Consider the following 17,870-nt stretch of genomic DNA (forward strand, 5'->3'; position numbering starts at 1 on the left):
GATGTAGAAAGCACAAGTTTCAGCATCTATGATAAGTGTATAAACGATCAGCCAGTCATTAAATGTTCACTGGGTTAAGTGTTACAGTTTTATAAGGTACTTGAGGGCAGTGAAGATTACATTTCACAGTGTTCTTTAGAATTCTGCACCTTTGTTACATCTGTTGTGTATTAAATTTCAGCCAGGATGGACTATTAATGGCTGAACAAAACCCCTCAAAATATTGATTTATATCTAAAACTGGAGAAATCCTTTACCTGACACAGCAATAAGAGGCACCATTCTGAAACAATTATTCTCACAAGTAATTGTTTTCTTTCACTCACAATGTAGAACTCCTGAAATCAACTAACTTATAATTACAAACAACTGATGATAAGAAGGAAACAAAGGAGTAAGTATAGATGTCCGGATTTTCCCATGAATATACAAATTAAATATTTACAAAGTATGAATTTTAAATAGGAAAGTTTTTGTCCTTAAAGTGCAATCTATTCTTCAAATACAAGTATAAATATTGTAATTACTTTAACAGCCAAAATTTTAAAGTAATTGTTTTTTGTAGTTTAAAATAAGCTATAACTATAAACTAGATATAATTTATCTTTGAGTGAAATAATTTTTGAGAAGTTATCTGATGATAAATCCTGTCCAATAAAGTAATTTTTTTTTGATAAAACTTTTAATAGCATAAACTTTCTCCAATTTTACATAGTACAAGCAGAAGCCAAAAGAGCAGAAAAAGCAAAAGGAAGATAGGTTTTCTTCAGCAGAGACCATTTCACTGTGAAAGATTCATATTCATATCCAGGAAAAATGGTACACTGCCACACCTTCTGATTTCATGGATTGTAAGGTCTTCCTCTGTTGCTATATCAACTTTTTTGAAAAGTCATGGCTTTGAGCTCAAGTAATAGAAGGAAATAACCATGACGACTGAATCTGTCCACTTCCATTAATCTTACAGAACCTGCAAACTGCTTCCATTCATGATACTCAACCACAATAAAGTTGCAGAAGCAACTCTTCAGCTTAAGGAACTTGAGATCTAGGGGATAAGTGACTTGTGCAAGCCAAAGGGCTCACCAGCAGCAGAGCAGGACGGCCCAGGCCTCATCCCAGTCAGTTAATGCTCAGGTGTCAGCTACCCTCACTTTTTAGAAACATTATGTTTATTGCAAATACTTCTTAAAACTGGTATCTGTGGAAACCCTCTATGTGAGTGTCACACACGGTGGCAGAATTAATAAACATATTTTACCCAAATGTATGGTGGTGGCATTTAAGTGGCAGCTGGATTTTTCTGAAGCCAAGTAAATCTTCTCTATTATGATGGACATTTTTAGAAGCTGAATAAATTTCCTTAATTACTTTGAGTTCCAATAAAAGTGCTTATTTTAAAACTGAGAATAAGCTACTTGTAAAATGTCAGGTAGAGTTATATCAGCTGAGATATATCTGACAGCTGAGATATATCAAATTAAATTTACTATTATTGTTTCAAGAAAATGAAATTCAGGGAAGAATAATTTTGTTCCTTTTTCCCTGAGTAGGATATAATTAACCCAAAGTATAAATATGATGCTGATTGATCATCTCTGGAGTGGTTTCATGACAACTGAAGAGTGGAAAAATAATATAAATATGCACTGAATCCTGTTCTATGAAGTAAAAAAAAAAAAAAAAAAAAGCAAGCACTATTACAATGAATCCCTTCATCTCAGTAGTAATAGTAGAGACATACCACTTCAAAATTCTTCTGCTGTAAGTAGAAGCAAAAATTGAGCCTTATAACACTCTAAGTAGATATATATTCATTTTACAGAGCATAAAAAATTTCTTCTTCGGGAGAAAAATTAAATTGAGAATTAGAATGATTTCTTTATTTTTTCTTCTAGACTGTACACTGTGATTGCTAAGTTCTCCAAAATTGAAGAAAGCTATCCACAAAGCATTTCATAAAAATAACTAGTTGATTCATGGCGGTAAAAATCAGTTAGATTAGATATGTAATGTATTATCTTCAAAGTAACTGGAAAATTGATCAAACATATTTGGGATGGTAGTGGTAAATAATGACAAAAATTAGGTAAGAGCAAATTAGTTGAGAAATGAAATATATTCAGGTAGTAGAAATAAAAGGTGATTTTTAATAAGTGGCTAGACAGGCTGAACAAGTAAAGCAAAAGTTTTAATTAAACTCTTGTTTTCATTTATGACATGCCCAGGCCTGTGCTTTAAACACTAAATCTGTTTACTTTCTCCTAATAGTGATCAGAGCTCTGCAGCATTCATTAAACACTGTTGGCAGGGGTGGGAGCAGATGCTTTCCATGACTATTCTTCTCTCTCCTTTCACATTACACAGCCAGCGTAATTTCACTGCATGGGGAAACAGAGAAAATTTATTCAGCTATCTATCCTTTCCTGGGAGATAAGACAGCAAGGCTAACCTTGGATGGAAAAATTTTACCTTTAGAAAAATAAAACATTTCATATAAACAATGACTGGGATATTTCTAAAGTTCTAAAAATATAAATTGACATTTTGCTGATAAAGACCTCAAAAGTTCCAAGTGCATTTGCTTTTCCTTTCTTCTTTAAATGAAATTCCACATAGTTTGGGCCAAATTGTTGTTCTGCCCTTACTTTCATTTAAAAATTTATTAATGACAAAAATCCAAACAAACAGAACAAAAATACCAATCACCACAAATGGACAATTGTACTTCATTAAAAAAAATTAAGGCAAAAAGAAAGTAAATTCTACAAAAGATTGGTCAAATAAAGGTGAAGTGAAGAGGCCCTGCCTACCCTGTTCTCAAGGGGTGCGTGATTCACAACCCATGGCCGAGGCCAGGCTGCAGCCCCATATCCTCCTCTGCCTTCAGCCTCTGCAGCCTCACAGTAATCTGTGGGATTGACAGAGTTGCTTTAGCAACTCAAAGCAAGATTAATTATGGTCAAAATAGCCCATAAGATAAAAGCACATTTTTTTCTACTTATAGAACCTAAACTCATTTTAACATGAGTTAACAGCAACATTTTACTGTGAGAGATTAATAGTTGGAAACTAATTTATGTGGTTCTGAGCCCATGACCTTAATTTTTTATTTCCCTAAACCTTTACCAAATACGAATTAAACAATCAAGGATAAGAAGGTGATTAGCCAGATAGTAACCTTACTCAGAGATTTCTCGATCAAAACATCAAGCAATCTAGTGCTATTATTTTCATAATCTCTTTCTAATTCTACATAATTTATGCTTGATAAATCTCACTTAAAATCTTAAGGTATTAAAACGTTATTAAACTTTTCAGTCTTACATAATCACAAAGAACTCAGATAAATACGGGTAAGAAGCCCTTCTGCTGAGCTCCTGGGACTGGCAGCGTCCTTCTCTGTGCCCCGTCACAGCTGCCTGCTCGCTGCCAGCTCCACCGTCCATTTAGTGCTGTCTTCATCCACGCCTTCCTTTTTCCTTCGTCATCTTCTCTCTCTCTTTTTTTTAAGAAAATAGGCTTAGAATACCACAATACCAACCTTTATGTTTAAGAAATTCCTCCTTTAAGGGCTTTCTGACTGACACAAGGTAACTAAATGCTCCATCAAAATAAGCTACCTAAAATTTGGCATCCGTCAATGTTTACAGTTTTACTACACACTGCAGTCATTTGAGATACTTTAAGAAAACCCTTCAAATACTGAGATGTTTATTGCATTTTTGAAGTATCCACAGTCTCAAATATCCTGTTTTAAGTTCCTCCTAAATTCCTTTACAACATACAATATCAAACATTTGAAATACGTGTTCTCACAATATTACAAATGAAAATACCATTTAGGAACAATATTTTAGGAAATAGAGGGTTTAAGGCAAAACATTCATTTGGAAAAGTTAATTTCTCTCATTTATCCAGATTGACACAATTATTTTTCCACCTCTTCAGTGCCTTGGGGTACGCAACTTACATTCAGCAACAGGGCACACATATGACCCAATGGACATATGCTGAAGTCCTGAGTGCCCATTAGAATAATGGAAATATTTGTGTATAAGGCGTGGCCCACGGGGACATGGCATGGGAGGGCGTATTTCACTCCATTTCCAATCTGGTATACAGGAAATTCCCTAAATATATTACTGTTCAATTTCCCCCCACTTAATCTCTTTTCAAACAAACACAGACCCCTTGAAAAGGTGCGAAGATTGGTTTCTGTTAACGTACTAAAAATAGCCATCAGAGCATTTTCCCCATCATTGCTTTAGTGATGAATGTCTAGAGGTTACTTCTTGATTCTGATTGCAAACACTGTTTGTTGTGGAAAAACTATTCTGTCCCAAGGAGTTTTCTGTATCATCACATTTTTTGGAATGTGAGAGCTGAACATTTTCAGTTGCATTCTTTCCTCTTTCAGTTCTTTTCACTGGCAACAATAACAACACTAAGACACCAGCAATGTGAAGGCAGTAATACCAGGAGCTACAGAGGAGAAAAAAAAGTTTACTTTATTAAATGTGATAACCAAAATCTTTAAAAACTGCATACTTATCAAAATGTCACATGCCCCCACTGAGGATGTGCTTATTTAAGGCATTATTCTTTTATTTTTCCCCTTCATGAGGTGAAACTCTACAAAACAGTGTCTGCCAGTCAATATTTATAAAGCCCTGTATTGACCCAGGCTGCTTATATGCAGGGCATGAGTTCCTATTACATTCCTTTGTAATTCCTTAATGCCATGGCTAAACACAATGAAAACAAAAAGGGCCTTGTGAGTAGCAGGAGCCATCTGAAAATAATCTCTCAGATCCAAAGGACCCAATATTGAGCCAAAAAAGAAAGAAAAGACCGACTAAGCCGGCCTTCCCAGCTATTTACTGTCCCTAATTAAGTTACAAATGTTCTAATGAAGTGAGTGAAAGATAAGCAGTCTTGCTTCTTGATGGTTACTGTGGCCAAATAAAGAGAGGTCATATTATTAAAAATTTTATTAGAAACATCATTCCCCAAATTAAAGACACAGAGAATGTGACCTAAACTGTTTCTATACCCATAAGTCCAAGTACTTCTGAATGAAGTACCTGGTATAGAAAATCTAATCCAACAGCTCAATCACATTTAAAAACACGTAAGAATTTTCTTAAACCCTTAGCAAGGGTTACTTACTATCTTCCTGTATGATATGGTCATATACAAGTCAACAATTTTTTGAACACATATTCTGTGCTAAGTCATTCTAAATGCTAGGATAAGAATTTATAAGAGAATAAAGATTTTGATCTCAAAAATATCAGTCTCATATGGGAGTGGTGTTTGGTAGTCAGGGAGAAGAGATATATAAAAAATATTGAATTCAAGATGACAATTCTATAATACAGAGATGGCCCAAAAAACCCAATGAAACACAAAAGACTGAAAAGGAAACAAATAAATGAAGTCTCTTTTCCTTTGATTAAAGAAATTAAGAAAACTAATAATTCTTCGGAAAGGGCTATCTTTTTTACAAAACAGATTTAGGACAATTAAACTCCAGTTTCTTCATGAGAGATGTGAGGTAGTGATTACACAGCTGATGTTTCTCTCTCTACCTCAGACACTCTAAGGGTTCAGTGGTATGAGTCATTCCATAAAGAAACTTGAGACTGCGTGGAGAAGATTAAAAAGTAATTGAATAATGTATGCAGCTGCAGAAAATGAGGCTAGGTACTATTTTTCCATTGTACCCAATAGCAAGGAATTTTCTTTTAAAAATAAAGTTATTTCCACTTATGTTTTTAGAAGTAAACACTTACCTATAAAACTTGAATGATGGTTTTACAGAAAGAAGGACAAATGGCACAACTGTGTAACTTACTGCTATTTGAGTTACTATCCATGTTATAATGTCATAAAATAATTTAAGTTGGGGAGGTTCGATGAAATAACGTCTAATGTTTTTTCTTATCTGAAATAAAGAAACACAAAGATATTAGCTTTATCTTTAAATTAACATTGCTTATAAAATTAGACTGGCTATATCAACTGTTCAAGGATATGGAGTAACTGAAGACTCTTATACATTGCTGGTGGAAGTCTACAAGTGTACTTTACCATGGGAAATGTAGTTCAGAAAAAACTGATGCACATATGTATAAAAAATATGAAGGTGATAAGGCATGTGGGCAAAATGTAAACAACTGGTGAATTGGGGTAAAAGCCATAGGGGAGTTCTCCACAACTTTTCTGTAGGTTTGAAGTTATATCACAATTAAAAGTAAAAAAAAAAATTCAAAAATTATACTGATTAGAGCTCCTTAAATCATGTTTGGTATATTATAGTAGTATATAAATTAAGTTCCATCCATTTTCAATTTTTTTTATACTGTGATGAAATGAGTCTTCTTGATTACTTCTGCATTGTGAAAGACAGGTAGATACCACACTAAGCTTAGGTCAAAGAACAGCTATTCGAATAATTAGCAATACCAAATATCATTTATTCATTAACGACAGCTGGGAGGAGGTTCCTCAATAAAGGTGTTTTCTACACTACCAAAAAAAAAGAGGTTTCATTCTAAGGAATCAGTGTAGATTAGGAAAGATAATTTTGGAGAATCTTAATTTTGTTCACTGCTAGAAAAAGGACCTGGTACCTTGTAGGCCCTTGATAAATGTCAGCTGAATGAATATATGATACTGTGATGGCTAACACCATGTCTTCTCAACCCCCAATCCCAAATATATAGGCACCACTTTTTTAACCTCAGTTCTAGAGCTTCATGACTAACGGAAGATGGGATATCAAATTTTACTATGTTTACTTGTGCTTACCAACAGGTATTTGGATGTGGCTTGAGAACAATTTTTAATAAGCTATTCCATCTTTTAATAGATATGACGAACAATAAATGCAAAATGTCATAATAGACTTTTATTTGCATCGTAAAATTGAATGGGCAGCTATGCAATAAGAAAAAGTTAAGATTACAAGCTGCACAAGGAACTAAATTTTGATCACTCATGGTAAAAAAAGACGTTTTCTAATGACCACAATTTTAATAGTTCTTGCTTAGCTTCCCAAATAGTCATTTTTGGTTTTGAAATGTGCAAACCTAACCAAGCATTATTTATTTTCCTTTGTTTTCCTCGCCTTCCTTAATGTGTACAGATGAAATGCAGTCCTACCATGAGGACACAGGTTTGTTTTCCAGAGGTGACATGGTGTGTGGTTCCTGGCTCTTCCACACCAAGAGCCAGTCCTGCCATCCACCGTTCCTCGCTTTCCTCGCTGCTGCAGCAGCCACACTCTCTAGTCCATTCTGCTCACCAAGGGCAAATTAATTTCCCAAGCATGGCTTTCTCCCATGTGTAAAAACATTACTTGATGCCCTGATATTGCTGACAGAATAAGGAATAGGCTTTTTCCTGGCTTCTTGGTGTTTAAGCTCTTCTATTATGCCTGCCCCCAAATGTGCTTTTCCAGATTATTTACTACTGATGCATTCATGAATTCTCTGCTTCAATCAAATTTACTTGTTATTCTCCAAATATACCATGCACTTTCAAACTTGGTTTTGCTAATGCCAATTCTTAAACCTAGAATGTCACTTTCTCCCCTATTAAACTTCACTCACTATGGAAATAAAGTTCATCTTTCCAAGTCCAGATCTAACCACTCTTTTTCAGTGAGGTTACCTCTAGCCAACCCAACCAAACTTCTAAGCACCTATGAATCTTACTATCTAGAAAACCCATGGAATTTATCATATATATGTTGTGTTATAGTTATTTTATGTATATATCTTATTTCCTAATCAGATTATAAACTGCCAGAAGGTAGAACCCTTACTTACTACTTCTTGATATTTCCTCATATGCCCCCAAGGTACCTTAAAATTGAATATAGTAAAATATTTGCTGGTTTGTTAAATGAATCCATCTATTTATGTGTTATAATAAGCTTTCTCAAACACCATTTTTTGTCATGTCGCTTTTCTGTTTGACTTTCAAGGACTTACACTAAATTATCCTTTTTCCTTCCCTATTCATGTCACCAACCTAAATTCTCAATCATTCCCCAGACATCGTTCCAGGTTCCAAGTAAGCAAACACTTTAAGTAACTGTGCCCTCTTTCTAATGCTGTCCTCCAGACTACCTGGTATGGCCCATGCACTTATCGTGGCTTATCCATATTCCTTTCTTCATCTAAAATATGACTCAAAGGTTACAGCTTTCAGACTACACATTTCTAAAATAACCCTACCCATTCTGATCATTTTATTTAACTCAGTTTTTAGTTCTCTTCCAAAAATTTCAAAAAAGACAAATAACATTTTTTGAGTGCCTCCTAGGAGACAGGCACACAAAAATATGTCTTCTTTTCAAATCAATGAAGAGAGGAGCCTAGAACATGGTGAGCAATTAATAAATACGTAAATGATTACAAATCTCACTTCCAGTGGAGAATATAATGCTAATCATAGCCAAAGAAATAAGGTCTACCTTGTAAAGCAGATTTACTCAGCCCTTTATAACAGTTCAAGTGGACTACCACTGAATTACAAGATAAAATTCTCGATACTTACAGCTCGTGCTGCTAATGTTATTACCACACCTGTTAGAAATGTGAGGTAATATCCCGGGTACACCCCATGCCAAATGGCAGAGAGTATGAACGTCTGGATGGTTGGACTGAGGGACGCTCGTTCGTAGCACACCCTAGAAACCATGAAAAGCACAGAAAGCCAAGAGCAGCGAGTGGTTAGAGTTTACAGAACCCTACAATGCTCATTCTCTTTAGATTATCTGACAGAATTTAAGATATCCAAAAGAACAGACACAACTTATTTTAGGCAATAACTTGATTTATGATCTTAGGTAATTAAAGTTATTAAGTGCCAAATTAAGGAAAAGAAATTTCTCACCTCCTTTTTGGTATGTATAATAGCTAAAATGATCATTTCTAGTGTTTGGGAGTCTATCCGACTTACACAAATAAATACATTTTAACTAATATTAAAGTTATTTTTATTCTAGGTTATTTTATTACTGTCTTTAAAAACATCAAGAACTTTTAACTGATTTAATGATATATTCTTTTTGGCAAGTAGGCTGTTCCCAGTCTAATGTCACCTTGTAATAGAGCAGAGAACTCAGATGAAGAAATGATTTTCCTAAGGTATAAAACTGAAAACATGACAGCAACAAAAAATAACAAAACAGATTATCTGCAGCCACTAGGGAGATTGCAAGGGCAATAAAATAATAATATATTTTGGATTTCTCAAGGGATAATGATATTCAACTTGTCATAATAAAAGCCATTACAAAAAGAAGGCTGCTTTACAGAGAATGCTGCTACTACTGTTTCAGGGACAATATTTTATGATATAAATTCAAGACTGGACAATGTACTTACAGGAACCATGAGATAGAATCATGGGGAGTTACTATGCAACTTCCTAATTCCGTAGTTTGTAAATGTTGCTGCCTGGGCCTGGGCTGCCTTCCCCTCCCCCTTATCCATCAGACAGGCTCCTAATCATAAATCTCAGCTCAACTATCAACCACTGAGCTTTTCCTCTGTTTCCTTTGTGCCCCCACTGCTCTATTATAATCCTCACCACAGGGGGTGCAAGTGTCCAATTACACATATGTGTTTTTAACATGATGGTGAACTCTTTGACTGCAGGGACTGTATATTTTAAAACTGGAACTGTCTTGGAATATCCACCAGGGCATGTGTCTAGTTGTTGAGGATGCACATTTATTTATTTATTTATTTTTACTGGATCCCCAGTGAATGAGAGCAAGAGCTAAAGATGAGGCTACAGGGACCTCAGACATTGGTAGAGGCCTTTAAAGGCAGGCCAAGAGTCGGAGAGAGCTTCGTTCACCACGGTCAAATGACACAAGCCAAAACAGTTCTCTGATTTGATATTACCATGCTTTCGAGGATGATGGTGTTTCCTTGTTAACACCAAGGTCATAATGTCACTCACCACACTGCTAATTTAACAGAGTCTGAACTCAGTGAAGCTCAACCTCAAGTCCTGGATGCCAAGCACATCTAAAGATTATTCTTGAAGAAACATACCTTTTGAGCCAAAGAGCTGTCTGAATATTCCAATTATCAACAAACATCTTGAAACTTGTTGACATCTGAAAAACAGAGGAGCTTTTTTCCTTTGGCCAACAAAATAATGAAGCTTTAAATACAATAATGTTTTATTGTGCCAAAAATAAATTTAACCATGATGTTAGGTAATGTACTGATTTCTCTTTCCTTAATACTGTTCTTCTAATATGGTAACATCATTCTATACAGTGATTTTATCTATTGGAACATCTATAAAATAAATGGATTCCCACCATTTTCTCCTATATGTTCACAGTTATAGCGTTTGTCATAGAATTATTCCAAAGAAATTCTTAACAGAGTACACCAAATGACCTTCTGTTCACCTGCGCTCATTCACTGAGACGGATCACCTGCCTCACTGTCGTCTTCTCCACTCCAAGCTATGCCATCATTCTGGATGGACTTGCAGTTCACAGATATGACCCATAAAACCTTGGTCTCTCAATTTTTTCACTTCCCCTCCTCCTCAGCCACTTACTTCCATGGTTACTCTCTGTATCTTGGCACTACCTAGAACTGCTCTACTTCTGAAATAATCTATTTTCTCACCCATCTCCCAGACCATGGCTTCCTATCTTTTCAACTGTATCACTCACTCCCACCAAAGCTATTCTTTGACCTCTTTAGTCTCCTGGCCTCTCTACTTTCTCCCAGTTTAACTGTTTCCTCCTCTGGAAACATCCTTCTCAACATTTTAGTTTTCATGGTCCGTTATTTACTCTTAACAAACTTCTCAATGCCTTTGTTTCTTTTTAATTTTAACTCACCTACCTGTCAAAATCCTAACCCCAGATCAACCATACCATCCATCCTTCCTTCTCCTAACATCTGAACGCTGAGTGCAGAACATCATATAACATTACAGACCTGTCATAAATTCATGGTTTCACTTAAATAGGCCCTCAGCCCACCATGCAATCCTGTTCCCCTAGACATTTCACTTTCCTCTCCCTGAAAATAGCTATTAGGTTGAACCATCTGAATGTCTTTTATTGTTATTGCTAGTTAAAAAGGTAAGTATCAGCAATTCTCTTCAATGTAACACTTCAAAATTTTCCCACTTTTATGTCCCTGGTACTACTACCTCCTCTCTCCTCAGAGCGAGTTACCTTGCCTCTTGCTTTAAAGACATGAGATAAGTTATTAGACTTCGAATTCTCCCCACCCAAATTACAAATTCAGTTTCACCCATACTTATCGTTTTCTCCTTCTCTGACTTCATGATAGAAGTTTTCCTTCTTCATTAAGGCCATCTCACCACCTATCCTCTGCATCATATACTCTTTTCATCTTCCTAGGAACTCAGATATTGCTAAGTCTCTCTTTATCTACCCTATTTTCACACTTGTAGTGGTCTGGAATTATGTATCCCAGAAAACCTTGTTTAAACTTAATCCATTCATATGGGCATGAAACCTTGTAAACAGGACCTTTCCAGGAGGTTACTTCAGTTAGGGTGTGGCCCAACTGAATGAGGAAGGGTTTTAATCCTATTTCTGGAGTCCATTACAAGCAGAATGAAATTCAGACACAGTGAGGGAAAGCCAGAGGGAGCAGCCAGAAGCGGAAGGCCAATGGGACCCGGAAGAGAAGCGGAGAAGCCAGGAGAGGTCGCTGTGTGCATTGCCATGTGACAGGAAAGCCAGGGACCAAGGATCTCTGCCCGCCAGTCCCAGAACAGCATAGTCTTTTGGGAGAAAACATGGCCTTCATGAGGTCTTGCTTTTGGACTTTTCCTAGCCTCAAAACCCATGAGCCAATAAATTCCCATTGTTTAAGCCAACCCATTGCATGGTATTTGCTTTGGCAGCCAGTAAACTAAAACAATACTCTTCCTCTTCAAATGGCTCCCCTAATCAGTATTTAACCATGTTTCAATCTCTCCATTTTAAACCAAACCAACACAATACACCCTCCTTCAATCACATTTCCCTCAGCTATTGCTATCTCCTTCCTTTTATGATTATTAATAAACTAAGTATTGTATAAACTTGCTGTTGCCACTTCTTCACCTCCCACTCAATTTTCATCCAAACTTTTATGCCTATCTCTCCAATGAAACTGTGTTTAACAAAATCACCAATAAACTCCCATGTTGTTAGATTTCAATGACACTTGTTGAGTCCTTATCTTACTTTATATCTCAGTAGCATTTAACACGGATGACCATTCCCTTCTGCTGAGAAATTAACTACCTTCTTTATTTTTCATTTTCTCTTGTACCATGCATTCTCAACAGGGGTGATATCACCCCAAAAAGGATGAAAATTTCACTCATAGCAGTGAAAAAAATCCCGTTCTTTTTCTATATAAAGCACAAATGTACATATAGTACATAAACAGATACACAGTATATCTGTGGTATTAAAATTTCATGGGGGTGATTAGGAAAAAATGTCTTAAAAAGCCCCTTAGGGTGGCAATAATGAACAAAAGGTTAAGATACACAGCCATATTTCCATCATCCAGCTTCAACAATTATCAATTTTGTCTGCCCCTTCATTTTTATTACTGATATTGTTAGAGTGTATCAAAGCAAATTCTAGACATTTCTTTTCACCTGTAAATAGTTCAGCAAATTCACAGAATCAGAAACTATTTCACAAGTTATCAGGGGTGGGGGTTGGGGTAGGGAATGGGGCATTAGTGCTTAATTGGTACAGAACTTCTGTTTGGGGTGATGGAAAAGTTTTAGTATTGGATGGTGGTGATGATAGCACAGCACTGTGAATGTATTTAGCACTGAATTATATATTTGAATGTGGTTAAAAGGGGAAATTTTAGGTTGTATACATGTTATTAGAATAAAAATTAAAAAAACCCCACATAGGACTGCACAACACAAACAGTGAACTCAAATGTAAACTATGGAATATAGTTAATAGTACATTTATAATAGTACTGTTTCATCAATTGTAAGAAAGGTGCCACATAATGCAAAGTGTCAATAGGGAAAACGGTGTGTGTGGGGAGTGGGGAGGGTGTATATGGGAACTCGGTATTTTCCTCATGATTTTTCTGTACAACTTCTCTCATTAAAAACATTATCGGACCTAACAAAGTTAACAATTCCTTAACATCATCTAATATCCAGCTTGCATTCAAATATTATTTTTTAAAATACCTTTTTCTGGTGGCTTGTTCAATCAGGATCCAACTCACATTTGGCTGAAATCTCTTTTAATCTTTAATACTCTCCACATCCCCAACCCTGCTTCTGCTTTTTGCATGCCATTTATTTGTTGGAAAATAATGGGTCATTTGTCCTGTAGAATTTCCCATTCGTGGATCTGGTGTCTAACTTATTTCTATACACCACATATTTCTCTTACATTTAGAAAGGTCTTAGAGACTAGATTCAGGTTTAATAATTTTGACAAAAATATTTCAGAGACGGTGTTATATTTCCTTAAAGCATTACATTCTTTCTTAATGCCTGACTGTCTGACTGTCTGACTTACTGCCTGACTGTCTGACTTTTAGTGATAGTAAGGTTCCTTGGCTTCAGCCTGACCTCATTATGTTCCCCATAGCCCTTTCACCTCAAGTTTTGGTAATTTCTCCTATGTGAAATAATTCCTTCCCCAGGCTTGCACAACTATGTCTGCTCTTGGTTTTCCTCTGGTCTCTCTGGCAGCTCCTCCTGGGCTGCCCTGGTAGGACTCTTCTCCCTCATCTGGCCCTGAAGCACTGGTGTCTGCCTGGGGCGCTCTTCTCTTCTCAGCCCGTGATCTCTCACGGCTACTCTCACGGTTTCTCCCAAGGCTTAAAATGAGAGTTCAAGCTGATAGTTCCAAAATTACTATCTCAAGCTCAGAGGTTTCCACTGAATGTGTGACCATTCAACTGCCTGCTGGACAACTTAATAGGCCCCAAATTTATACAAATTATCTTTCCCTTCAAACTTGTGCCTATTCCTAGTTCCTTATCTCAGTGAAAAGCATCACCACAAACCTAGCTGTTTAAACCAGAAATTGATATGATTCCTAACACACGCTTTCTCCCTGATTCCAATTTATCAAGTTCACCTCTCAAACAACTCTCCAATATGTTGATATCTTTCTATCCTCACTGTCATTTCCTTGGTTTAGGCCTCCAATATTGGATTAACACAATACCTTCCTCACAGATTCTACTGCCTCTCAAGGGGCAATAAATTCTACACAGCGTAGCCAGATTCTTTTAAAACACATGTATGATCTACTCCCCTGCATATAACCCAGACATAGTGCTCTACTGCTCTTGTAAGAATATGGCTTATAAGGCTGAGTAGGATCTGGACTTCTCCAGCCTCATCTTCTACCACTCCCTACATACACCATGCAAAAAATGAGCCAGACACCCTTATACATCTCTCAGGCTGCTCCCTCTCCTTGGAGTGCCTGGTTATTTCCTACTCATCCTTTAGGACTCAGCTTGAGATATCGTTTCCCCCTGTGCTGGTATGAATCTATTATGTACCTCAGAGAAGGCCGCGTTCTTTTAATCCATTCCTGTGGGTGCAGACCAGTTGTGGGTGGGACCTTCTGGTTAGGCTGTTTCAATTGAGATGTGACCCATTCAATTCAAGGTGGGTCTTAATCCCCTTACTAGAGACCTCTTGAAGAGGATAAAGGACACAGAAAAAAAGCCAAGAGAGCTCAGAGAAGCCCCCAGAAGCTGAAAGACAAGGTCACACCCACTGAAGCTGAGAGAGGAAGCCACTGAAGCCAGAAGCTGGAAGCAATGAAGCTAGGGAGAGAAGGACCAGCAGACATCAGCCATGCGCCTTCCCATGTGACAAAGGTGTCCCAATGCCAGCCAGCAACCTGTCTCCAAAGAAGGTATCATCCTATTGATGCCTTAATTGGGACATTTTCATGGCCTCAGAACTGTGAATCTGTAAGCTAATACCCCCCCCCCCCCCAATTGTAAAAACCAACCTATTTCTGGCATATTGCATTCTGGCAGCTTTAGCAAACTGAAACAGGTCCCTTCCCTGAGCCACCAAGTTTAAGCTGGATTCCTATCTTATCAAAACCCACAGCATCCTGTACCTCTTTGATCATAACCTACTTTTCTGTATCCCTGTTACCCCTACTAACGTCCCAAGAGGACTCAGATTGCATTTATCTTATTAACTGTATACCCAGTGCCTGGGGTATGTGGTAGATGAATAATGAATATTGGTTGAATAAAAGAACAAATAATATTATTAAAAATACTTTAATAACACTCTTGAGACATCACATCATAACTTAGGACAGCAAATTATAGGACTTAAAGTGTCAAATGGTAACTGTCTTATTAATGATTTACTAACCTCTATTTGCTGGATTCTTAAATTAGAAATTAAATCCCAACGAGCTGCTCCATTTTGGTCATATCCTCTGAAACCAAAGCCTGCTGCATTATTAATAGCATCAGCTGTATTAAACAAAGTGGAAAAAAGCATTAAGAACCTAGGTAACAACTACAATTTCCCAGAAGGTATGTATTATCTCATAATCTTTTATTCTAAAACAGCAAAAGTAGATTTATTCTATTTTTTTAGGCGAGGTCAAACACATTATCATATACAATGGAAGTAACTACCCCATCAAGGACAATCTGGACAGTCAAGAGAACATCAGACTCAGCGAGAGTTGAGGGCAGGTAGAGGTTGCAGACTTACAACAGGAAATATTTTTCCAATATTACAATTCTTCAATAATGGAATACAGCAGAATGTACTCACAGTTACCTGTCAAGGAATTGCTAGAGGAGACTTTAGCCCTGAGGTCACCATATTGTTTTTTGTTTTTTAATTACTTACATATTTGACCATTATAAATAAGAATATAAGTGCGACATAATATTTTCACTTTATTTTTTCTTTCTCGGCTCATCTGAATCCACTACATGTATATGTCTCCAGAATTTGCTTTCTAATCCTTTTTACCACAATGCTCATTTAGCCACTTTAGCTTTAAATACCTGCTTCATAAAGGAAGTTTCTGTCTCAAGTGAGCCATTTTCCAATCAACTAAACAATGGGACATTTTTAATAGTATATACTATTTGTGTCATGAACAAAGAATAAACAAGCTGAAACCCATTAAAAAAATAGCAAATAATATTGCCTACCTGGATATGTATCCTTAAATTGTTTTATTCCTTATTAGCGCTTTTTAGTACATAACACAACATTTTTAAAAAATTAGTCTTGGGAAAGCAAGACTTATCCGTCTGACAGGTTCTAATGAGGTCAGCTGTCTTTGGTCAAATAAATACATGCCATTAAAGTAAGCCTATCAATAAGTAACATTCCTATTTAATAGAATTAAAAACAAAATATATTAATAACATAGGCAGCTCACTGTCGGAGAACAACTCCATCCTCCCTCATGGTGGCCACTATTTGTAATTTCTTCACTTACTCCTTTTTTCCATCTTTTTTGGCCTACTGTAATCTGAGAGCAACTCATCTCCTTACCAACTTCTCATCTCACAACAGGCTTGATCCTGGATGTGATCAATGGCCATAAAAAGAGAAGGTAATTGGGGATATCAAACTGCAGGTGTCAATTTTCTGTGTACCACTTGCCCTCCCAACTCCAACACAGGCCCAGCCTGAACTTTATCTTGGGTAAAGATCTTGAATTCCCAAGAAAGCTTGCAGGGTTTTCATTAATACAGAGATGATTTTAGAAATTTGTGAATGCAAAAACTGACTGACCTATTCTTTTTAACTTTTTTCTATTTAATTTCTATTTAACTCTGATCCTTCCCTGCATGGGCACATCAGTGTTTTTCAAACTTGACTTTAAGGGAGAAAGTCTGCTCGGATTCTGAGAAATACTAAGGGGTGAGGAGAAGAGGGCAGGGCCACAGGGATGGGAGGCCTGGATGCCTGATTCTATGTTGAGAAACCCTTAATTTAAAGATTAAACATTATACTCCAGGTGACAATATCAATGACATTGTGAATTCAAAAATGCGTATGTGGGCACTGAAATAAATAAGGTAATTATCCACATGACTCAGAATATACTTACATTGTTTTTTTAAAAATTTATCATCAAAACACAAAAACAAAATTAAAGAATTATTTTGGAACTCTTGGATTCCTGAAAATACATTCAGGGACTTCCAGAGATTCTTAAACTCTAATTTGAGAACTAAGCGCTTCCAGTTAAAACAAAAGAAGACAGTGGGGAGAGAAGGGGGTGAATTTGTGGACACAGGTGTTAAGTGAGCCTTTGATTCTGTTTGTCTACTGACAAAAAATTTAAACTTAAAGACATCAGGTTGAATTTTCTTAACTATTACTGGGACCTAAGCACCAATTCTGATTAAGACAGCACAGATATAGTACAAATATTTATTGAATGAAATCAAATAACCTGGTGCTGAGAATTCTATAATTTAAATTCTTTAAAGGTAGTTCAACTTCTAATTGTTATTCTTACAATTTGGAATCAGAGAAAAGGAATTAACTCATCTTTCCCTGGTTTTTCAAACCAACTACTAGGAGAGGGATATAAGAAATTCCCTAAGACTATTTTGAAAAATTGTTGTCATAATGAACACAGAAATAATTAATGATAATATACTTGGTGCATTTTTAGGTTATTTACAAAGATCTTGTGACTTTCACAAAAGCCTTGTGAATTCAATTACTTCACTCCACTGACAATAGAGTTTCAACAATTAGATGTCCAATCAAATCCAGAAACTTGCAGAACTCACATCGTCTAAATCTAGTGGTATAATAAATGGTCA

At 36.4% G+C, this 17,870-nt stretch overlaps 1 protein-coding gene across 17 annotated transcripts in view; it reads right to left on the reverse strand.

Moving 5' to 3' along the window:
• Positions 1–1,676: 1,676 nt before the first annotated feature.
• MBOAT2 (membrane bound O-acyltransferase domain containing 2) overlaps positions 1,677–17,870 on the reverse strand; it is a 225,196-nt gene continuing 209,002 nt past the window's right edge. For 16 of the 17 annotated variants that reach the window (XM_037812529.1, XM_037812530.1, XM_037812533.1 and 13 more), the window contains 5 exons: positions 15,430–15,533; positions 10,083–10,147; positions 8,572–8,704; positions 5,799–5,950; positions 1,677–4,485 (listed from right to left, as the gene is read on the reverse strand). In XM_037812529.1, the coding sequence (XP_037668457.1) occupies positions 4,260–4,485; positions 5,799–5,950; positions 8,572–8,704; positions 10,083–10,147; positions 15,430–15,533 (680 nt within the window). In that variant the 3' untranslated portion in view covers positions 1,677–4,259. The remainder of the gene's footprint in view (positions 4,486–5,798; positions 5,951–8,571; positions 8,705–10,082; positions 10,148–15,429; positions 15,534–17,870) is intronic. The other variant, XR_005213268.1, reaches the window with a different exon arrangement.

The sequence above is a fragment of the Choloepus didactylus genome, chromosome 20 (genome assembly GCF_015220235.1).
Source record: "Choloepus didactylus isolate mChoDid1 chromosome 20, mChoDid1.pri, whole genome shotgun sequence".
NCBI classification, from domain to species: Eukaryota; Metazoa; Chordata; class Mammalia; order Pilosa; family Megalonychidae; genus Choloepus; species Choloepus didactylus.